Source organism: Acartia tonsa, chromosome 5 (assembly GCF_053477335.1).
Source record: "Acartia tonsa isolate MP-2025a chromosome 5, ASM5347733v1, whole genome shotgun sequence".
NCBI classification, from domain to species: domain Eukaryota; kingdom Metazoa; phylum Arthropoda; class Copepoda; order Calanoida; family Acartiidae; genus Acartia; species Acartia tonsa.
The window spans coordinates 15,953,442-15,977,321 of record NC_137264.1 but is presented as its reverse complement, the minus strand read 5'-3'; the positions used below and the strand labels follow the sequence as shown (position 1 = coordinate 15,977,321).

Here is a 23,880-nt window from a genome sequence, read left to right as displayed (position 1 = left end):
TCTGTACTCAAAAAACGCCTATCTTAGAAAACACTTACAGCAAAACCTTTAATTAATTCACATTTTAAAGTTTGTTTCTTTTAAATATCTTCTATAAATTTTAGTTAATTAATTAAATATAATCTAAGCAAGAATTTTACCCCCCAAAAAATAAAACCTTAATATCTGTAAAAACTTTCTCAATTGATAATAAAACTTTAAAATCCCCCAATTATGTGGGGGCCTATTCGTATTTGTAGCTCTGCAGTATGATTCCAAAAGAGAGTACAAACACACAGACAAACATCCTGTTATTTTATTAGTAACAGGATGTTTGTGTGTCTGTATATTTGTGCCAAAGGATCTCGCTGCAATCAGGTTCTTCTTAACATGGTAGATTCTCATAGGTCCCGGAAAGATTTGTAACTATTTTGGGGGAGGGTACCACCACCTTCCTAAGAGAGATCACAAGAAAACAAAAAAATTATGTTTCTTGATTTAACAAAGAGCATTCAATGAAACATAAATGTCAAACGCAACATAGACATATTTTAAATATAAAAAAAACATTTAAAGTACCATTAGAGGCCTCTAGGGGCGTAGCCACTAGTTAGAGCTAAAAAGCTTGGACTTTATCTTAACAATTTTTAATAAATGAATGTGTCTTTATACAAAATGAATATAATTAAGTCATATTAATGATATCAAAATATATTCTTATTAATATATTGATTGCTAAATATAAAACAATGCTTTGTTTTTAGAAAAGCATTTTCTGAGATAAGCATTTTTTGAGATAGGCGTTAATTAAGATGATACATTATTGATGGTCCCGAGAATAGCTTAATTTTATAGTTTCGATTATAATATTATCAATTGCCTGTATGTATCCTGTTCAATGGTTATATTACATTTTATCATACATATACAAAGCAATTAACTGATTTTAAATGTTTTTTAACGTCACATATCTAAAGCCATGTAGATATGTAGAATTAGATATTCATATAAATTTTTAAATAAAGGAAAAAATGAAAATCCAGGTACCATTATCAGTGGTATTCATTACCATATATGGCTTTATTTCTGTGACCATCGGAAGAAAATTTTAAATCTATCCGTAGATAACAATTTCAACATTTTTTGGTTAGTTTAATACGGTATGTAACAAAAGCTTTTATTTTACTATAAATTTGCAAGTAAACTTCAACTTGTTATGATTGTTAATTTTCGATTTTGATAGGTTTTTAGATATGTATAATAAAACACAAAATACAACGATGTTTTCAAGGGAATAAATTCGTTTTTTTAAAGTTTGATTTATTTTTAAATGGGAAGTATTTAAGACTTAATTCTCAAAAAAGTAATCTTAAAAAACATTAATCAGTGACATATATCAACTTAATTCCAGCTTCGTGAACACTTTAAATGCTACTTTTATGAAGTTATCTTAAACCTTTTCCAAAAGTTTGTTTTATAAAAATATTTTATTTTCCATTGATTTTATTGATTATATAGGTTAAAAATATCAAAAGTATTTTTTAAAGGCTATAGATTAATTTTGATTAATTCCAATTTTTAATTTTTTAAATTTTTTTCAATTCTGAAAGAATATGCCTGTCTTTTTAAAGAATAGATTATATAAAAAAAACTAAATTAAACATATTCAGGCTATCAAAAAGTTAAAAATATTTTTTTTTTACTATTAAATCGCTAATTTTTAAAATCATTAGATTTTAAGCTTATTTTGCATAGAAACACACTTTTTCAGTCATTTCTTCTCAACAATGGATCTTAAATGATTATTACTGTAAACTTTTATGAAAATGTTATTAACCAAAACTCCAAATAAAGGAAATAATTGCCGTTTGCGAAAATGTGTGCAAAAAGTTGCCAATATCTCGTTAGAAGGGACTTAATGGATTTTAATTTTTACCGCTTACGACTTAGTGGACTATAAACTATTAGAAAAGTATCACTTCAAGGTGGAATTTTAAGGGTCAACTTTTTTTCTTTTAAAATTCGCAGTGTCATATTGTCTAGGTCTTGTTTGTCTTGGATTTCCTAGTACAACCCTGTCTGGTAAACGTGGAGAGGTAGGGGATCCGTTGTTGGAGCTGAAAACCCCGACCTTGTTCGTTATTGGGGACAAAGCCACAGATGCCTGTAGTGATGATATTGAGGTAAATAATCTTAAATTTGTACTGTAACTAGCGGCTACGTCCCTAGCATCTAGATAATAGGTAGATAATAGTATGTTAGTATTTTAGAGTTGAACTTCATAAACTTTTACTAAAGGACTTCCGTGAGAGGATCACTGTAGAGACGGGGTTGATAGTTGTGGGGTCAGCTGACAGCCACCTGAGGGTCAGCAAGAGAAAGAAGAGGCTGGAGGGGATTACACAAACCATGGTCGACAGGAACCTCATGGAGGAGATTAGAACTTTCCTTGTTGGAATTCTGACCAATACAGGTAAAAATTGTCAGGATTGTAGTGATAGGACATTGTTTAGCGTAATATTAAATTTCATTTGTATGAATATTTAACCCTTTAGAGCTTATAATTCATCATGTTAGTAGTGGGGGGGGGGGGGGATTGGGGTTGTCTGCATTTCTCCAGGGTGTCTGTCTACTGTCTTTGTATCTTTGGGTTTGTGACGAACATTGCTGTACAGATATGGTTCTTCTCAGTGAAGCTTTTTATATCTCCTTGAAAGATTTATAAATATTTTGGGTATGGGTACATCGTTCTCCATCTCCCAAGAGAAATACCATCTGGAAAAATACCATCACCAGATCGTTTTTCTTCACTTTTTCTAACTAAATAAATTGTAAACTAAATTGTAAAGTGAAGGGTCGAACCCACTCCATCATTAAATGGGGCGTAGCCGCTAGTAATATATACATATATGCATATATATTAAGGAGCCAGCAGATCGAGTCACAACCACCAGTTGAAGATTAATATCTCTGGAAGTGAGTCACCAAGAAAACATCTGAATTCTTCTTTCAATAGAAAGTTTGCTTCAGGTAGATAAAGGTTTAATGTTTATATTATCAGAAAGGTTTTTCTTAAAGTCTTTTTTGACTTCCAAAGTTTCTACAAGTAAAAAATAACATTTTTAGTTAGAAGTTACTAGCGGCTACTCTAGGGGGACTTGAGGGAAAGGAGGGGGTAGGGGTAAGTTGACCTACCAGATACAATTTATTCTTTGTTTAAATATATTTTTTTGGGGAGGTGTATTTTATTCCAGGGGCGGTTTTTTTTGGGAAGATGTAGATACTTCCCTAACATAGTTATAAACCTTCTCTGGATAGGTCTCCAGGTTCAGGTACTGCAGGCTGGAAGGTGGTTTCTGGACAGGTAAACAAAATTTAAAATTTTTGTTTGAAGAATTAGAGATCAAATTATTAAACAAAATATGCATCTTTATGGATATTATTGACATATCAGAAGAAAAAATTAAAATCGGCCTCCAGGTTCAGGTGCTGCAGGCCTCCAGGTCCACTCTGGACAGGTAAAAAATCAAGTTTTTTATTTGAAGAGTTAGAGGTTAACTTATAAAACAGAATATGCATATTTTTTAATATTATTGACATATTTGAAGAAAAAATTAAAATCGGCCTCCAGGTTCAGGTGCTGCAGGCCTCCAGGTCAACTCTGGACAGGTAAAAAAACAAATTTTTTATTTGAGGAATTAGAGGTCAACTTATAAACAGAATATGCATCTTTTTTGATATTATTGACATATTTGAAGAAAACATTAAAATCAGCCTCCAGGTTCAGGTGCTGCAGGCCTCCAGGTCCACTCTGGACAGGTATAAAAATCATTTTTTTTATTTGAAGAGTTAGAGGTCAACTTGTACAACAGAATATGTATATTTTTTTATAATATTGACATTTTTAAAGAAAAAATTAAAATCGGCCTCCAGGTTCCGGTGCTGCAGGCCTCCAGGTCCACTCTGGACAGGTAAAAAACCAAGTTTTTTATTTGAAGAGTTAGAGGTTAACTTAAAAAACAAAATATGTATATTTTTTTATATTATTGACATATTTGAAGAAAAAATTAAAATCGGCCTCCAGGTTCAGGTGCTGCAGGCCTCCAGGTCCACTCTGGACAGGTAAAAAATCTAATTTTTTATTTGAAGAGTTAGAGGTCAACTTATAAAACAGAATATATATATTTTCATTTTTTAAATTATTGACATATTTGAAGAAAAAATTAAAATCGGCCTCCAGGTTCCGGTGCTGCAGGCCTCCAGGTCAACTCTCGACAGGTAAAAAAATAAAAAAATTATTTGAAGAGTTAGAGGTCAACTTATAAAACAGAATATGCATTTTGTTATATTATTGACATATTTGAAAAAAAATTTAAAATTGGCCTCCAGGTTCACGTGCTGCAGGCCTCCAGGTTCCGGTGCTGCAGGCCTCCAGGTCAACTCTGGACAGGTAAAAAAATCTAATTTTTTATTTGAAGAGTTAGAGGTCAACTTTTAAAACAGAATATATTATTTGACATATCTGAAGAAAAAATTCATACCTGCCTCCAGATTCAGGTGCTTCAGGCCTCTAGGTCCACTCTGGACAGGTAAAAAATCAAATTTTTTATTTAAAGAGTTAAAGGTCAACTTATAAAACTGAATATACATTTTTTTGGATGTTATTAACATATTTAAAGAAAGGATTAAAATCGACCTCCAGGTTCAGGTCCACTCTGGACAGGTAAAAAATTGGAATTTCTTATTTAAAGAGTTAGAGGTCAGTTTTTATAACAACATTAGCATCTTTTTAGATGTTATTTGTATATTTGAAGAAAAAAATTAAAATCAGCATCCAGGTTCAGGTGCTGCAGGCTTCCATGTGAACTTTAGAGGCTATTTTCAGGTATATTTCCTATTTATTTGATTTCCCCCCTACCATTTTTCTATTCTATATTTATTTAAACCTGGTAGTTTTTAATTTCATTGAAACTTTTTGATGAATCCCAGTGACCGCTGTTGGCCGTTGGCCAGATAAATATCCAGAAAGGTAATTTTTGAGGCCTGCAGGATTTGAACATGGAGTCCGATTTTAATTTTTTCTTCAAAAATGTCAGTAATAAAAAAAAGAAGCATATTCTGTTTTATAAGTTGACCTCTTACTCTTCAAATAAAATTTTTAGATTTTTTACCTTTCCAGAGTGGACCTAGAGGCCTGCAGCACCTGAACCTGGAGGCCGATTTTAATTTTTTCTTCAAATATGTCAATAACATCAAAAAAGTTGAATTTTCTGTTTTGTAAGTTGTCCTCTAACTCTTCAAATAAAAAATTTGATTTTTTACATGTCCAGAGTGGACCTGGAGGCCTGCAGCACCTGAACCTGGAGACTTATTTTATGTTTACTTCAAAAATGTCAATAATATCAAAAAAGATGCATATTCTGTTGTACAAGTTGACCTCTAACTCTTCAAATAAAAAATTTGATTTTTTACCTTTCCAGAGTGGACCTAGAGGCCTGCAGCACCTGAACCTGGAGGCCGATTTTAATTTTTTCTTCAAATATGTCAATAACATCAAAAAAGTTGAATTTTCTGTTTTGTAATTTGTTCTCTAATTCTTCAAATAAAAAATTCGATTTTTTACATGTCCAGAGTGGACCTGGAGGCCTGCAGCACCTGAACCTGGAGACTGATTTTATGTTTACTTCAAAAATGTCAATAATATCAAAAAAGATGCATATTCTGTTTTATAAGTTGACCTCTAACTCTTCAAATAAAAAATTGATTTTTTACCTTTCCAGAGTGGACCCCGAGGCCTGCAGCACCTGAACCTGGAGGCCGATTTAAATTTTTTCTTCAAATATGTCAATTATATCAAAAAATATACATATTCTGTTTTATAAGTTAACCTCTAACTCTTCAAATAAAAAACTTGGTTTTTTACCTGTCTAGAGTGGACCTGGAGGCCGATTTGAATTTTTTCTTTAAAAATGTCAATATTATAAAAAAATATACATATTCTGTTTTAAAAATTGACCTCTAACTCTTCAAATAAAAAAAATGATTTTTTTACCTGTCCAGAGTGGACCTGGAGGCCTGCAGCACCTGAACCTGGAGGCCGATTTTAATGTTTTCTTCAAATATGTCAATAATATCAAAAAAGATGCATATTCTGTTTTATAAGTTGACCTCTAATTCCTCAAATAAAAAATTTGGTTTTTTACCTGTCCAGAGTTGACCTGGAGGCCAGCAGCACCTGAACCTGGAGGCCGATTTTAATTTTTTCTTCAAATATGTCAATAATATTAAAAAATATGCATATTCTGTTTTATAAGTTGACCTCTAACTCTTCAAATAAAAAACTTGATTTTTTACCTGTCCAGAGTGGACCTGGAGGCCTGCAGCACCTGAACCTGGAGGCCGATTTTAATTTTTTCTTCTGATATGTCAATAACATCCATAAAGATGCTTATTTGTTTAATAATTTGATCTCTAACTCTTCAAACAAAAATTTTAAATTTTTTTTACCTGTCCAGAAACCACCTTCCAGCCTGCAGCACCTGAACCTGGAGACCTATCCAAAAAATGATTAAATATACGTGAAATACTACCCAAAAGTAAACTTTTATCCCAAATAACCTATAGTCTCACATCAATACCTAGCCTAATAATCACGGATTACGCGAAAGTGGCAAAACTCCCCCCCCCCCCCTTAGATCCAACGCTATAGACAGACACACATAGACATCCTGTTATTTTGTACAAGGATACTTGAAATAAAGCATTAATTGTTCAATACTTCATAAATTAGGTTTTTTTATTATTCAGGTGAGAATTCTGGTGCCTCGTCACCGCGAAATCCTGAAAGTGGATTTAGCAGCGCTAATGTCACACCCAAGAAGTTGCCCAAATCAAGAAAACGAAACAGTTCAACACTTTCGGTTGATGGACAGACAGCAGGTAGGTTGTTGAAAATGGATCATGGAAAGAAAACTAAGTATCGATTTTCATCGTTTTTATATACCTAGTAGATTTTCTCTTATTCCTAGCCCCGCTTCTTCATTTTCTTTCCATGATCCAAAAACATTTGTTTCGTGAATCAAAGACAGGATAGGTATTTAAAACATTTATAAAACAATAAAAAAACCGTCAAGAGCCATAATACGAAAAATAGTAGGTAGAAAAAAATTTTAACAAATAATTGTTAGATTTAAATTATAATTATTTTTTGTTAGTAGCTCCGCCTTCAGCAAAACGGCAACCTAAAGAGAAAGTGCCAAGAACGACCCAGCCCCGACCTAAAAAGCCAAGGAAGCCGAAGAATGCGCAGCCACAGCAAACAGAAATGACTGCTGTCACTGGTGGTGCACAGGATTCAAGTCAATATTCTGGAACTGTATCTGGATCTGGAGCTATACCTGGAACTGGACCGGTTTACAATAATAAAATTACTTCAGGGATTTTATGTTTTAATTGATGGTAGGTATTAATTTCGAGAGTTATGATTTCTTGAAAAATAGAGCTTTTATTATTTGACTTGCGGCTACGCCTCTACAGAACTCTGGGATAGTCAACCATTGCCCAATTATATTTCAATTTAAGTTTTAAAAAAGAAAATTAGTGGGGATGGATCATTTTTCTAGCTGCGATTTATTAAGGTTGGGTAACAGTACCATCCCTCAAAATAGTCACAAACCCTCTCTGGACCTATGAGAAAATGCATTGTAATGGAAAATCATATTGGTTCAGCGGTTAGCAAGATCCTTCGGGCAGCCTTACATGTTGTTAATTTTATATAGGATTATTACATCAAAATACCACCATTATTTTCACTTAATTTGAAGAGAGAAAAAAAAACATAAAATGATGACAGGTATATCCCTAAATTCGCGGGTGTCATTACCCGCAGGTATGTTGGGTACCACTGATTCTGGAAGCACTGCAGCACCCCTTGGGGGCTTGTCCACCCCCCAGGGAATATCTGCCAATAATATGACTGTCCAGTTCAAATCTGGAACTAGTCAAGGTAACTAAGGGGGTCATTTTCTTTGGTGAATTTTCCATGAAGTTGTGTGTAACCGTTTATTCAACTATGCTTATTAAGTCAAACCGTTTTTAATTATGACAAAATGTATTATATGAAATGGGCATAATTAAGAACAGTTTGACTTAATAAGCACATTTGAACAATGGTTACACACAATTTTACAGGAAATACGTGAAAAAATTCTCGAAACATCATGGCGCAGCTAAACTAGAGCAAGGTTATGTCTATCTGACGGTCACGTGACTTAACAAAAATACAATATCTAATCCTACACAGCCACTACAGTTTTCCTGGATGATAGAATTTATTAATTGTTTTTGTGTACAATTATGCTTTTGTTTTTATAAGGGGGAGGTCATTTTCTAGTAAATTCCGTAAAAGTGTGTAAAGGTGTGTGTGTTTTAAGGCCTAAAAATAGTAGTAGAACGATAAGGTGCTCCCTATTGTTCTATTCAATAGGGAATACAAATATATAGAGCACCTTATCGTTCTACTACTATTTTTAGGCCTTATAACACACACACCTTTACGGAATTTACTAGAAAATGACCTCCCCCTTACTTGAAATATGTGCGAGGTTTACCTATTGATTTTTCAATGAAAAAATGGTGTAAAAACCATATAGTTGGTTTCCTAAGTCAAATATTTTTAAAATTAAAGTAAATTAAAAGAATACCTACTTAGTTTAATAAAAAATCTTCTTTTCTCGTTCTAGATCAAATATATCTAAAATAACTTGAACATTTTAGGATTTGGTGGCACCCAATTTCCTCCCGGGCTATTATCCATATCCACCCCTCTGCCCCAATCAACACTGCTTGGTCAAGGATCTATTGTGCCTCCACCCCAAATACGGCTGCCTATTGTCCCGGACACTTCTTTTAAGCCCAATGTATCTGGCCTGTTTGATCAGCCGCCACTAGCTTCCAGCCCTGCTATGTTACAGACATCTATTGGTGGAAAATATCAGCCAATGGTGTCGCAGACATCTTCAACAGTGCACATGCCGCGTAATACAATTAGAATGGCAACAACTACACAACCCCCAAAGCCGACACCTTTCATTAGAAGTACAACTATCAGCCAGCGACCATCAATGGTTGGGGTGACGCCTAGCACAGCCGGAGGTAGATATCCACGTCCCCAAGGACCAACAACAGGTATATCAACAATTTCCATAACCCTGCCTGTGCCAATAAGTCAACTTCAGCAGCAAACAGCAGGTCCTGTGAATGTACAAGCAGCCAGCAGCAATGTAATGCATCAAACAGTTGCCACGACACCTGGCAACGCTGGCGCATTCGTTTCTGGCCGTGGTGTTCAAATGCGGGGTGGAAGGGGAGGAGCAACAAGATTCCATGATGGGCGCCCGTCGATGCCAGCTTCTGGTGGGCGGGGACAGTCTGTTGGATATGTTGGAGGCAACCCGCGGACACCAACAGCATCCAATGTTCCTGTCCTACCGCCTGGAAGGTTTACAACACCTATTCCTTCCTCACAGCTGCCACAGACACAATTGAATAATAGTCAAACACAAGCCGCAGGCGGCAGTACCAAAGTCTTTCAATATGTTGCCAAGAAATCTCAGCCTGTATTTGTTCCAGGTAATTGTTTTTTTAATTTTTACTTTTCTTTGTCCTTTTTTTTTAAAATCATGTAGTTTCTACTTTTTCCATCATTTAAAGTTTTGTGCCTGTGTTAGAAAAAAAATTAAGCGAGCCTGATTAATTTAGGACACTATAAACGGACGCATTAAGTCATTCAAATGTCTGTGCTACTGTAGCCTCTAGTTTTCATTTTGAAAAAGCATCAGTTTTCTTGAAAACTATTCTTATTTTCCTGTGGAATTTGTTCAAACTTTCTATTTGGTCTAGATACACAACAAGCAGTGGACAAGAACATAAGCGGACATCCAACCGTACTAATGGCTGGTCAGGATTTACCAGGACCCGGTGGTGACCAGCAACCTCAATTTTCTTCACAAGTTACAAATACTGGAGTGCCTGTTTCTGCCAGGCCATCATTTACTACCACAAGTCATACACAACCAGCACCTAACCAATCTCAAGCCTCAAGTTATATGCCAGTAGTAGATAATACAAGGGTTGTTCAAGGATCTTCAACTAATTTATCAAGCACATGTCAGTCAAATGTAAGACTTCCAAGCTTCGCCAAGATTCAAAGCTCTCTCTCCTCAAAATCAAATACCGCCATGTCTTCGTATACAGCACCTGCTCAGCCTATGCAAACTACTATCATGAAGGTTAAACAACAGGCATTAGGACAAACAGTTGCGTCCAGTGGCAATCGGATGCAGACTTTTTCATCAAACCAAATGCCACCAAATACCATATCATTCCAGTCATTACCACCCACTAACGCGGCAGCGCAGTCCCAATCCTCCTCGGGTAGTTCACAGGTTGACCAGCATGTGGCATATGCCACCAGTGATTCAATTCAGACGGACAGTGCTGCCACAGCCCAGCTTAATACATCAAGTGAAACTTTAACAGCTGATGAAAACTCTAAGGATGATATCAGTGAAATTCAAGATGTTGCCAAGATCTTAGCCAGCTTGTCAAATCCTGTTTCTAAATAAACAACAAATCAGGGCTGATGAATCTAAGTTCAAATTAAATGTTGATACTGAATTAATATTATTTTTTTCGTAATATGTTTGAAAATATTTTAAATAGTTTTCCTATCTTATAAAATGTTTGTAGAATATCTTTCAAATCTAATCATGTATGAATTATGTTTTATCAACTTTTGTAGTCTTAAAAAAGCATTTCTATGATCATATAATAATATGTTTTGGCATTCAAAATTAAAATATTACCTATATTTATTGTATATTTTTTTGTTTGTAAAACCTGAATGTTTGTTTTCAGATTTAAATAATAATGTTACACAGGGAGTTCGCATGTCATATTTGCAGAATATCTGTTGCATCTTATGAGACTTATCAAAATCACTTGCGGGGCAAAGATCATATCAAGAGGGTTAATAATCAAACCAAGTATGACAACGAACAGGAATTTTAATACTTAAAATATCTACTTTGATGCACATTTTGATAAAAAAAATATACCTAGAGTTATTGTTTTTAACTTTTCTGATATGATATTTTTAGGGGGAGATTTCTCTCGCGAGGGTTGTGGTACCCTCCCCCCGAAAGAGCTATAACCTTCCCTGGAGAACCATATCGGTTCAGTGGTTAGCAAGATCCTTTAGCACAGACATCCTGTTTCTATTACACAAGGATGAAATAAAAGTATTTGAAATAGGAGAGAAAAGTGGATGTTGTTATACCCAAAGATAATGCAACATCAATTGCAAATAAAAGTAGAGCTGAGCTTGAAGATCTAAGAAGAACCAAAGCTAACCTCCAGCGAACATATCAAGATATGTTAAAAAAAGAATTGGATTGTCGGAGAAATCATGAGGGTGGCTTAAACGAAAAGTTATCCAAAGAAATGTCAGCTAAAGAACAAGAACTTGCGAGTCTAAAAAGATTGTTTGCTGAAAAAGAAAGAAATGTAGCAAAGAAATCTAGAACATGTAATGTAAAAAGTGAAAATTTGGCGAATTTAGACCGAGAAGACTTTAAAGACGATAAAAAGTTGATTAAGAAAGAAAGGCAGATAATCACTAAGGAGGAATATAGAGAAAATGAGAGGAAAAGTGAAAATTATATAACTTTAGATTAATTTAATATTTTTTTCAGGGGTTATATTCTGCACGGGATCTCATACTTAAAGAGGGTGGGATATGTGAGAGGGAAAAAATATTCTCAAAACAAATTTTCCCTTTTTTACCCCATCCTTAGGGAAAATAACTAGAAAAATATGTGTAGGGGAAGAAATGAATAAAAATTAAGAATGCTGGATACATTTCTTCCCTTTCTTGGGAAAAAATAAAATATTTTGCAGCCGGTGAAAAAAATTAATCTTCTGCAGAATATACACCCCTGTATTTTTTCATTCTTCAAGTTATAATACCAAAAAAGTTAAAGGGTGTTTTTTCGCAATATTTGTCCAAAGTACATTTGATATTGAAATTAAATGACACTTAAAAATCCTAAGAAATAAAGTGGTCTTTCACAAACATAATGAATACTGCAAATAAAAATCCGCACTAATTGAACTGAGGATGGTGGGATATTTTAAATCAAATACCTTATTAAGGTACGTGCTTAAGTATTCGTCTGAATCCCAATTTAATATGACAATGGAAGGGGCAAAGGTAGTGATAATTACACCCCCTATATTTATAATTTAACTACCTAGGTATTCTAATGGAAAGCATTTAAAAATCCAAGTACCTTTATTTGACCTATTTGGTAAACTGTGATTTAGAAATTAAGAAAAAGTAAAATAATGTTTTCTAAATTAATATATTTATATTATTTTATATGAAATATTTTGGCTCTTAATATTTACTCAATTTTTTCTGTTTCTTATATATATACCTACCTATTCTATTTTCTAAAAGACTGAGAGCCTGTAATAATAGCATTCAATTCCAGATTTTTCAGGAAAATAAAGGAATAAGTTGCTTTATTTTCAAAACAAAGGCATAACAATTTATTAAGGCATTTATTAACAACTAATGCATGAACAAGAGCAATTGATTTCAAGCACGTTCCACCATTGAACATAAGACTTTTTTTTGGTAAATATACTCAGGTTCAGGTTTGCTTAAAATCACTTGCTCTCGTTCGTGCATAGCCCCTTTAGTATTGTTTTTCAGGTATGCAATAAAATGGTTGATATGGTAAATAAAGATGTTCTGGATATGGAGAGGGCTAGATCCCAATCCTCCTCTGCTGTTGATGAGGCCCGGGTCAGGCGGGAGAGGATATTCAGACTCAGGGCGGATAAACCCCTTCATATTCCAAGGTATTGTATGTACAGGGATAGGATATTCAGACTCAGGGCGGATAAACCCCTTCATATTTCAAGGTATTGTACAGGGGTCTATATTCTGCACGAGATCTCCTGCTCAAGGGGGGGAGGGGTAAAATATGTGAGATGGAGAAAGAAAATGAAAGAATAAGGAGTACTCAAATTATTTTACCCGTCTTTTGAGAAAAAAACTAGAAAATATTTGTGGGAAGGGTAAATAAAATGAATGAAATAAAATATGGAAATATGTTTTCATTTATTCCCCTTCTATGGGGAAAAAAATGGGGGGAGGGGATATGAAATATTTTGCATCCGGGGGAGAAAAATAATTTTGTGCAGAATATACATCCCTGGTATTGTACCAAGTTGGATACAGCAATTTTAGGGGTATATAGGGTGTATAATTATATTTTCCAATCTAAATAAACTTCTTTATCACCAACCCATTACTTCTCTTCTAATTTATATAGTAAACTTAGTAAATAAACGGAATAAAATATTTTTTTTGCAGCAGGGGAAAATTTAATTTTGTGCAGAATATACCAACGATTTTTAGCAGGTTTATTTCCCTTAATTTCTGTTAGTCATCTTTAATTTTTATTTATCGCATCATATTATTAACAGCTTTCTATGTTTATAAAAATGTACAATTTTTTAGATTAAAGCTAGTTTTGTCAGCCCCAAGATTCTGAAGGGCCAACAATCCTTGTTTTAATATTATGTTTTACATTTAGTATTCGTAGAAAACTGGATATAATACGATACGATGCATGATTTTTTAGTATGGCTTACAACCGGTTGTAATCCAGTGGATATTAGTCAGTTTGAAAGCCATAGGGGTAAACTAATTATAGGGATCCCTGGAAGATGAGTGCCCAGGTCTGGAATTGTTCTGGAATCTGGAACTGGACAGTTCTAATTCTCATCCTGGTGGCGGTCAAAATGTTTCTAGAAAATATCAATAAGGAAATCCATGACTATTTTTAAAATAATAGATGCTTCATCCCAGCATCTAGGAGAGGGGGTATACCTATTATATACAACAGTTAACATTTGTCTTAAAGTCCTAATAAACTTTTCATGTTCATGTGTTGCACCTTTTTACGGCCAAATGCATTCCCCCTAAAATATTAGTGTCACTCACCAGACATATCAGGAGTAGGTACTGTGATAATATTTAATGTCTCTTAGATGCTTTATGGTCCAGACATATGAAATTTGTATCTTTCTTTTGGATGGTGATTTGATTGCTTAGAGGGTTTGTATTTTTTTTTACAAAACTGACCATTAGCACACTGTCGAATCTTTATAGTAATAGAGTAGTTACACTATAAGAATGTATTTAAAGTCTTGGTTTAAAATGTTTAGTTTGGATTACAGATTGATCCTTCATTATGGAGCTTGGCATTGTTTGGTACTTCTGACAGGCAAGAATTAACAATTATAAAAAATCTAAACTTTGAAGAATGTTAAGATTGCATACCTACTACCTAGAGGATTTTTTTCTGGCTTTTTTGAAATTCAAGTAGTGCAGTTGCAATTATTATGCCTTAAAAAACTTATGTAAATTTTTTAACTATTTTGGACAAGTATTATGCCCAGTAATTTCACTTTGAAATTTTGAGGCCTCCTTATGGGGGTCAAAAAATCATTGCATCAGAACTATGGATTCATGGTGATCCCTGAATAGGCCTTGAGGAGTAGAATCAGGAGCTTTTCAAATTTTCAAAATATCTCGTTCCTAGCCTCAGAAAATCTCAAAAAAACCTCTAAAAAACCGCTATTTTTAAGATTTTTTGAAAATTGGCAAATTTTTTTACCCCCACAAGGGGGGCCTCAAAATTTCAAAGTGAAATTACTTGGCATAATACTTGTCCAAAAATGGTTAAAATTTGTACTTAAGTGTTTTTTCACCAAAAAGCATAATAATTACAACTGCACTACTTGAATTTCAAAAAAATGCTCATTACTTACTCAGTAATCTCTTTGATTTTTATTTATTATTGTAGTTTCTTCTAATAATTTCGATTTTAATCAGTCTGTATTATTTCCGTTGATATTTAAATAAAAAATTATAAGATAAACCTAACTTGATAGCCCCGAGGGGCCAATCACCCGGCCGTCTATCTAAATCGTGAGATCTTAATAACCACTTAACCAATTGGGCCCTACTCCTCCCCCCAACCCCTTCCAAAAAAGGAAAATTACCTCTCGAAAATATTTTTTTATATTTCTTTTATAATTTAGTTCCCGAGTGAGCAACCAGTATCCAGTTTTAATATTGATCTTATTTGTCAATATTCCTTTGATTATTGCTCTCAAAACTGAACTTTATTTGTCACAGGTGACATGTTGTAGTTTTTTTTGTTAAATAAGTAGTTCCAAGCATTAAAAGGAAATTATTTAATTAGTAGATGAACAGTAAACACACCTCTTAAAAACAACTTCATGCTTTTTTTAAAATCATTATTTTTAGCAATTTTATTACCTAAAACTTCAGACATCCAATTTTCCAATTGTTTAGAATTTGATTGACTGGCAGACAGGATTATCAATTCACGTGGCTAACATTGCTGTTTTATTAACAAGTAAGTAACACATCCAAAGATATAAAAATTCTATTAAAAAAACAGTTTCCGATGGATGGATGGACAGTGACACCCTGTTTATTCTAGTGCCTATCAAGATGATAAACCTTGTACCAGAACAGATTGGTCTTGTGAGCAGTATTCTAATTGTTACCATGTATACCTGTCTATTCATGAAACTAGTCAGCTACATACAGGTATGACATGGATATGATAATGGAAAAAAATTAATTTTCCATTCGAAGATTTTGTAGCTTATAAATATTTGGAAGAAAGAAAGCGTTTTTGATTAGGTTAGATTTCTTGACCACCATTTAAAGCTGAAATTTTGGTGTCTAGTCAGTCAGAATTATACCTAGAAATTTTATTTTAAAGGGGGAAATGTAATTTACAATCTATTTTTTTTTGTGTTAACATTCTTATGACTGTTATACATCTACTCTATATCTCACTTAGTCCGTAAGTCAATAATGCTGTGGGAGGGCTATGAATACTTTAGAAAATTAAATTGTAAATTTCGCGACTATAATATTTGTGGTCGGACTATGATAATTTCTTTCTTAAATCTTTGGTATCTACTGCTTAATTTACTTTGTCATTCCTTATACCTATTCAACTAAATTTGATATTTAATTTGCTAAATGGTTTTGTTTATATATCTGTGTTTCACGACTTATGGATGTTGTCATCCTTGTTTCTTTTAATATTAGGTAAACAAATGGTGTAGAGATTCCTCGCTTGATGATAAAGAGTTTGCCAAAAGAAGACGTTTTTCATCAAAAAGGTATGCATTTGTTATTTAAAATTAAACATTCTTTTTGTAAGCTTAACTAGTTTAACGTTTCACATTACTGATAAGCTAGTGTAGATAAATTATAAAATTACCCGTTCTTTCGATTTAATTTAGTAGTTGAAAAAATTGTACAATGCTTGTTTGAAAACCAACAAATCAAAATTTAATTCAAGTACCCCAAGTTTTGAGCCAACAAATATGATAACGAGGTTATAAAACTTTGGGTACTTTTTATGAATGATTAATGGTCCTTTTCAAATAAGAATCTATTTTTATTTTTTTGGCGGAATTAGATTATAATTTGATTTTAGAAACTCCATTGCCAAATGCAAAAGTAGGACCGATGCAAAGCATGCTGTCTACAGAAGATCCCCTTTTCTAAACCAATGCACAACATCAGAAGTATTTCCACCCAGACGGGCCTCCATCTTGTCAAAAAGATTCAATTTTGATGATATGAATTGTTCAGCAGATGAGAATAATAATACCCCAAACAGGGAGGATGACTTGAATGATAATAGCAATGAAAATGCTAGCATGGCTGATATGAACAACAATATTCCAACTAAAGATTTAAATAACAATAAACCTGCTACGCAACAAGCTATGTTTGATGATGGCGAGAATAATGTTGATGAAAATGAGTCATTTCAAAATGATATAATCTATGAGGACATGAATGATGCTTCTGTTAATACCCCTGCAAGTAAGACCAGAAGTCCTCTTGTCAGCTCCGTATTCAAAGTTAAGGCAAAGAAAAATAAAGAAGTTGCCGAGCTGTTTGATAACTCTATGAAATATGATGTCGTGTATCCTGACAATCTGACTTTCAGGTGAGAAAAATAAACGAAAAGGAGGGGGGGGAAATGTGGTGACTCGTGCCACGACATACCAGCAATTTTATTTTGGGTGCTACTCCCTTAGTTTTAGAGATAATTGGGTGAAATCTTTTGGGCTGGGTCACTAATTACCCCAACTAGAGGTATCTTTCAAAAAAAAACGGCGGCGGGTCCGCCGCTCCCGCCGTTCGCCGCCATTTTCCGCCGCCGCCAAAAAAAAATTAGGCAATTTGGAATCATTTGAGACCATGTTATTTTTTTCAAAAATTTTTCCCCTTATAACCAACCCTGCGGGGGGGACTTAAGTCATTTTTTTCAAATTCTCGTTTATCAAGGTATATCTTAAATTCAGTGCCTCTCCTAAGCTTTTAAAGATATTGAGACAAAACCTTTTGAGGTAGATCAGTAAAAAATATTTGAATAAAAAATGGCGGCGATACCGCCGCTCCCGCCGTCCACCGCCATTTTCCGCCGCCGCCGCCAAAATTTTTTTTATTGCATTTCTCGCCGAATTAGGCAATTTGGAATCATTTGAGACCATGTTATTTTTTTCAAAAAAATTTCCCCTTATAACCAACCCTGCGGGGGGACTTAGTCATTTTTTTCAAATTCTCGTTTATGAAGGTATATCTTAAATACAGTATGCTATTCCTTTAGTTTTAGAGATAATTGGATGAAATCTTTTTGATTGTGTCACTAATTACCTCAAAAGGTTTTGTCTCAATATCTTTAAAAGCTTAGGAGAGGCACTGAATTTAAGATATACCTTAATAAACGAGAATTTGAAAAAAATGACTAAGTCCCCCTGCAGGGTTGGTTATAAGGGGAAAAATTTTTGAAAAAAATAACATGGTCTCAAATGATTCCAAATTGCCTAATTCGGCGAGAAATGCAATAAAATTTTTTTTTTGGCGGCGGCGGAAAATGGCGGCGAACGGCGGGAGCGGCGGACCCGCCGCCGTTTTTTTTGAAAGATACCTCTAGTTGGGGTAATTAGTGACCCAGCCCAAAAGATTTCACCCAATTATCTCTAAAACTAAGGGAGTAGCACCCAAAATAAAATTGCTGGTATGTCGTGGCACGAGTCACCACATTTCCCCCCCCCCCCCCTTTCATCAAAGTACCAAGTCGAACACATAACCTCCCCCCCCCCCTCTCCCTACCTATTCTTATTTGTAAAAAAAATGAAAAAATTGTGTGTGGGGGGGGGGGTCTTTTGTTTGTTTATTACTTTAGGTTAGGATAGGTTTGATTTTTCTAGGTCATATTGGGTACTGGGTAGCCCCGCATTGTTAACAACCCAACCTTTCTTTCCTATTTATCTTTAAAATAATAATTTTAACTTTAACCTACTTGTGAGGAAAAGGTCTTTAATCATTTATTTTTAAAAAGGAGCAATACCCTAAATTTTGTTTATTATTTTAGGGACCTATATTATTTTTGGTTCCTTCCTACCCTTTGCTATCAGATCAATTTTCCTAGAACCAGGTTTGTAATTTAAAGAAAATCCTTGATTAAAAAGACAAAAAACTTTATTGTTGGGGAAATGTGATTTTTTAACTGCTATTTTAGATAAACAGCTGAAATTTTTAGTCAAGATTCTTATTATTTATGCGCACCTGCCTGCTCTATACATTGTTGTCCGTCTGTCTGTCGGTCATGCTTAAAAAGACGAAAACCTTATTAATTATTTCAGTTCAAATAAGGCATCAGGTTTAATTAAAGCTATTCTTGTTTTAGTTTATTTTTTATCTGTATATACGGTGACTCGTATTTGTATTGTAGGCGCATAAGAACCGGTTTCTTGTTTAATCGAGCAGTAGAAGTATTTGTATGTACAAATATTTGTATTTGTATAACACAGCAGTACATCATTCCATCTGTGGCTCATACTCTTTTGCCATTCTACAAGCTGGAAATTTCATTGGCTTCAGAAAGGTAAACGACAGCGGAAGTGTGTGCATGCAAGTTCATATATTAAATTTTTTTTCTTTAAAAATACTGCTTTTTTCTATTTACAGAAAATACAGAAATTGGAAAGATTGGGCAAAATCATATGGGGGGGGGGAGGGGAGGAGGCTGTCATAATAGCCAGCTGGGAGAAACATTTTAACAGCGTATGCGAAAATCTCTTACAATATATTATCCACGTATTCTAAATCCATTATCAATTCTCTTACTTTTCATAAAGTCAGCACACAAAAAAAGATATTTATATTTGTAGACTATTGAAGATGGCCCTGCCGAATCATATTCTCTGGTTGATATCCTTCTATGTTTTATTCCATTCTTTCCTCAACACAAGTGCTGAGATTCTACACTTTGCTGATAGAAGCTTTTTCAGGTTAGTTTTGTTTATTTGTGTTCATGTGAGAGATTAAAATAACACCACTTTATCAATACAGTCCTCTAGGGGCACTTAAAAGAGAAAAGAAAAAATTTTAGGGACGGGGGGTTGACCACCTCCACCGTTTTTTTTTTATCTTATTTTTTTTTTAATTTTTTGGAGGGGGTTAATTTATTTCTAGGATTGATTCTTCTTGGGAGGGTGGTGGTATCCTCCCTTACAATTGGCGTTATCCTCTTAGAATTTTTTTTTCAATTTTGAAAATTTGAGTACCCCCCCCCCCCCCCCTCGACAACGACGAACAACTAATTTAGGATAGGTTTTACAATCCCTGTATTACCCTCTATTATATAGACCAAAACCTGCATGTAACTAAGATGAAGCTTTCCTAAATGTAAGAATAATTATATCCCCTCCGTATAAATATACATTTTCAGTTATTCTTTAGATTTTAGGAAGAGTCTTCTATGTGTCCAATATCCCGCAAAATAGCCGAAAATCTACCCTGAACCTATTTAAATTTCTCTTAAAACTATAGTTTCTTCCTTATTTTCAATTTAAAAATATAAAAATAAGGGGGAATGGGTTTCTGGATCAACAAGACCCTGAGAGGTAAATAACTATATGTTTTTTTTTTATAGGGATTGGTGGAATGCTCCAAACCTGGCAGTTTTCTGGAAAACCTGGAATCTTCCTGTTCACAGGTATTACCTACTGACTTTGAAAACAAATTAAAGGGGTGGGGGGGGGGGGGGGAAGTTTTGCCACTTTCGCGTAAACAGTGTTCTGTGGACTAGGTATTGATTTTAGATTATAGGTTATTTGGGATAAAAGTTTACTTTTGGTTAGTACTTCACGTATTTTTAATCATTTTTTTGATAACCCCACCCCCTAGCCCCCCTAAAAATGAACCTAACCTTAATTTTCTCAGGAACCATTTGACCAAAAGAGATGATTTCTTAAACTTAAGCTTTTATGCTTATAAACTAACTTCTGATTTAGAAGTCACCCCCCTGCTGCTAACCCCTAGCCCTCCGGGGCTCAAAAAAACCCTAAAAATGGACCTAACCTTAATTTTCTCAGGAACCATTTGACCAACAGAGATGATTTCTTAAACTTAAGCTTTTATGCCTTTAAACTAACTTCTAGTTCAGAAGTCAGCCCACTGCCACCAACCCCTAGCCCTCCGGGGCTCAAAATCCCCCTAAAAATGAACCTAACCTTAATTTTCTCAGGAACCATTTGACCAAAAGAGATGATTTCTTAAACTTAAGCTTTTATGCTTATAAACTAACTTCTGATTTAGAAGTCACCCCCCTGCCACCAACCCCTAGCCCTCCGGGGCTCAAAAAAACTCTAAAAATGAACCTAACCTTAATTTTCTCAGGAACCATTTGACCAATAGAGATGATTTCTTAAACTTAAGCTTTTATGCTTATAAACTAACTTCTTGTTTAGAAGTCAGCCCCCTGCCACCAACCCCTAGCCCTCCGGGGCTCAAAAAATCCCTAAAAATGAACCTAACCTTAATTTTCTCAAGAACCATTTGACCAATGGAGATGATTTCTTAAACTTAAGCTTTTATGCTTATGAACTAAGTTTAAGTTTAGAAATCGTCCCCCTGTCGCCAACCCCTAGCCCCCCGGGGCTCAAAAAAACCCTAAAAATGAACCTAACCTTAATTTAAATTTCTTATTTGAAGAGTTAGAGGTACACTTATTAGACCAAATATGCTTCTTTTTGGATGTTATTGAAATATCTCCTGAAAAAATTAGAATCGGCCTCCAGGTTCAGTTGCTGCAGGCCTCCAGGTCCACTCAGGAGACAGGTAAAAATTTAAATTTCTTATTTGAAGGTTTAGAGGTACACTTATTAAACCAAATATGCATCTTTTTGGATGTTATTGACATATCTGCGGCAAAAATTAGAATCGGCCTCCAGTTTCAGGTGCTGCAGGCCTCCAGGTCCACTCTGGAGACAGGTTAAAATTAAAATTTCTTTTTTTGAAGAATTAGAGGTAAACTTATTATACCAAATATGCATCTTTTTGGATGTTATTGACATATTTCCTGAAAAAATTAGAATTGGCCTCCAGGTTCAGGTGCTGCAGGCCTCCAGGTCCACTCTGAAGACAGGTAAAAATTAAAAGTTCTTATTTAAAGATATGTGTTCTAGGCAGGGTCTAGGTGACCTCCAGACGACTGCTGGATAGGGAAAATTAAACAAATTGTATTTTTTGAATTTAGAGAAAGTTGTGCTCCAAGCAGGCTCAAGGTGTCCTCTAGGAGCCTTCTAGACAAACCTAAAATGTCTATTTTATAATGTTTAGGTATGCTTTTTAAAGTATAATTCTGTCTCAGATGTAATATTACAGATACTCAAAATGGGGCAAGCGTTTTTGATATGATTCAGATTATAAAGTCTAGATAAAAGTGGAGTCATTTTAAGAATTTAATTCAGAGGGGTTGATCTTATCCAGATGTCATCCAAAGCTACAGATTCTCCATCCAGGTTGGTACGATTCTAATTTTTTCAGCAGATATGTAAATAACATCCAAAAAGAAGCATATTTGGTTTAATAAGTGTACCTCTAACTCTTTAAATAAGAAATTTTAATTTTCACCTGTCGAGAGTGGACCTGGAGGCCTGCAGCACCTGAACCTGGAGGCCAATTCTAATTTTTTCCGGAGATATGTCAAAAACATCCAAAAAGATGCATATTTGGTTTAATAAGTGTACCTATAAACCTTCAAATAAGAAATTAAAATTTTTACCTGTCTCCTGAGTAAACCTGGAGGCCTGCAGCACCTGAACCTGGAGGCCAATTATATTTTTGTTCAGCAGATATGTCAATAACATCCAAAAAGAAGCATATTTGGTTTATGTTATAGACAGAAATCTGTGTTTTATGTCCATTTGTAAATGATTTATATTAATTGAAAGTTCCGTGATTATTGAATCTATAAACTTATTCAAGGTTTCGTGATATTTCCATAAATACTCTAAGTACCAGCTGTACATAAAACAGCTGTAATCTAGTTATACCAGATCTGGTTGTACATATCTATTACATGTCATTTAGTGAAAGTCACTAGTAGTGATAGGTTATTTTATTATTATGTGTTATAAATTTGATTGTTCATGCCTATTATTATTTTTGGGTTTTTAGTAACGCAATCTTTAATTATATTTTAGAATAGAATGCAATTTAATTGAACAATCAAAGTACGAAGTAGTTATAATAAACCAGAGCACAAATATTTTATCCCTAAATAAATCTTTAAATAATCAAAGTGATTAGTGAGATTACTCGTTCTTTTAAACGTAACAATTAATTTGGTGTAGTTCTTTTTTATATCTCGGTTGAAAGTGATTATCGTTTAGCGGCCTTATATCGCTACAGTTCAATTAAAAATTATTTTTTAAAAATATAAAGAACACTAATTAAAGTTAACAATTTAAATTCTGGGTTGTTCTCAAAAACCCCCACCCCTGATTAAAATAATAATTTACTGGCCCTTCTATGCCATATTATTTTTGAACATACTCTTGTGAGCCTATCCGTCCGCCCCGTACGCCGATCCGCCTGTGCTGTATGCCGATCCGCCCGCCCTGTACGCCGATCCGCCCGCCTTGTACGCCGATCCGCCCGCCTTGTACGCCGATCCGCCCACCCTGTACGCCGATCCGCCCGCCTTGTACGCCGATCCGCCCGCCTTGTACGCCGATCCGCCCGCCCTGTACGCCGATCCGCCCGCCCTGTACGCCGATCCGCCCACCCTTTATGCTGACCCGCCCGTCCTGTATGTTGATCCGCCTGCCTCTATATTGATCCGCCCGCCACTATATTGATCTGCCTGGCCTTAATGTTTATCTGCCTGCCTCTATATTGATCCACCCGGCCTTAATGCTGATCCGCCTGCCACTATATTGATCCGCCCGGCCTGTATGTTGATCCGCCTGCCACTATATTGATCCGCCCGGCCTTAATGCTGATCCGCCTGCCACTATATTGATCTGCCCGGCCTTAATGCTGATCCGCCTGCCACTATGTTGATCCGCCCGGCCTGTTTGTTGATCCGCCTGCCATTATATTGATCCGCCCGGCCTTAATGCTGATCCGCCTGCCACTATATTGATCCGCCCGGCCTATATGTTGATCCGCCTGGCCTGTGTGTTGATCCGCCTGCCACTATATTGATCCGCCCGCCACTATATTGATCCGCCCAGCCTTAATGCTGATCCGCCTGCCACTATATTGATCCGCCCGGCCTGTATGTTGATCCGCCTGCCACTATATTGATCCGCCTGGCCTTAATGCTGATCCGCCTGCCACTATATTGATCTGCCCGGCCTGTATGTTGATCCGCCTGGCCTGTATGTTGACTCGCCCGGCCTAAA

The 23,880-nt window shown here is 35.1% G+C and overlaps 2 protein-coding genes across 3 annotated transcripts in view; both read left to right on the top strand.

Moving 5' to 3' along the window:
- Rcd1 (Reduction in Cnn dots 1) overlaps positions 1-12,757 on the top strand; it is a 26,444-nt gene extending 13,687 nt beyond the window's left edge. The window contains exons 13-20 of the mRNA XM_080160514.1: positions 2,023-2,162; positions 2,278-2,452; positions 2,905-3,009; positions 6,787-6,918; positions 7,194-7,416; positions 7,833-7,984; positions 8,755-9,609; positions 9,880-12,757. Coding sequence (XP_080016640.1) covers positions 2,023-2,162; positions 2,278-2,452; positions 2,905-3,009; positions 6,787-6,918; positions 7,194-7,416; positions 7,833-7,984; positions 8,755-9,609; positions 9,880-10,604 — 2,507 coding nt within the window. The 3' untranslated portion in view covers positions 10,605-12,757. The remainder of the gene's footprint in view (positions 1-2,022; positions 2,163-2,277; positions 2,453-2,904; positions 3,010-6,786; positions 6,919-7,193; positions 7,417-7,832; positions 7,985-8,754; positions 9,610-9,879) is intronic.
- LOC145318855 (diacylglycerol O-acyltransferase 1-like) overlaps positions 12,757-23,880 on the top strand; it is a 26,241-nt gene continuing 15,117 nt past the window's right edge. The window contains exons 1-12 of one of the 2 annotated variants that reach the window (XM_080160515.1): positions 12,757-12,906; positions 13,767-13,878; positions 14,281-14,339; positions 15,160-15,256; positions 15,437-15,500; positions 15,588-15,697; positions 16,211-16,284; positions 16,605-17,126; positions 18,558-18,620; positions 18,918-19,070; positions 19,357-19,476; positions 20,121-20,183. In XM_080160515.1, coding sequence (XP_080016641.1) covers positions 12,770-12,906; positions 13,767-13,878; positions 14,281-14,339; positions 15,160-15,256; positions 15,437-15,500; positions 15,588-15,697; positions 16,211-16,284; positions 16,605-17,126; positions 18,558-18,620; positions 18,918-19,070; positions 19,357-19,476; positions 20,121-20,183 — 1,574 coding nt within the window. In that variant the 5' untranslated portion in view covers positions 12,757-12,769. The remainder of the gene's footprint in view (positions 12,907-13,766; positions 13,879-14,280; positions 14,340-15,159; positions 15,257-15,436; positions 15,501-15,587; positions 15,698-16,210; positions 16,285-16,604; positions 17,127-18,557; positions 18,621-18,917; positions 19,071-19,356; positions 19,477-20,120; positions 20,184-23,880) is intronic. The other variant, XM_080160517.1, reaches the window with a different exon arrangement.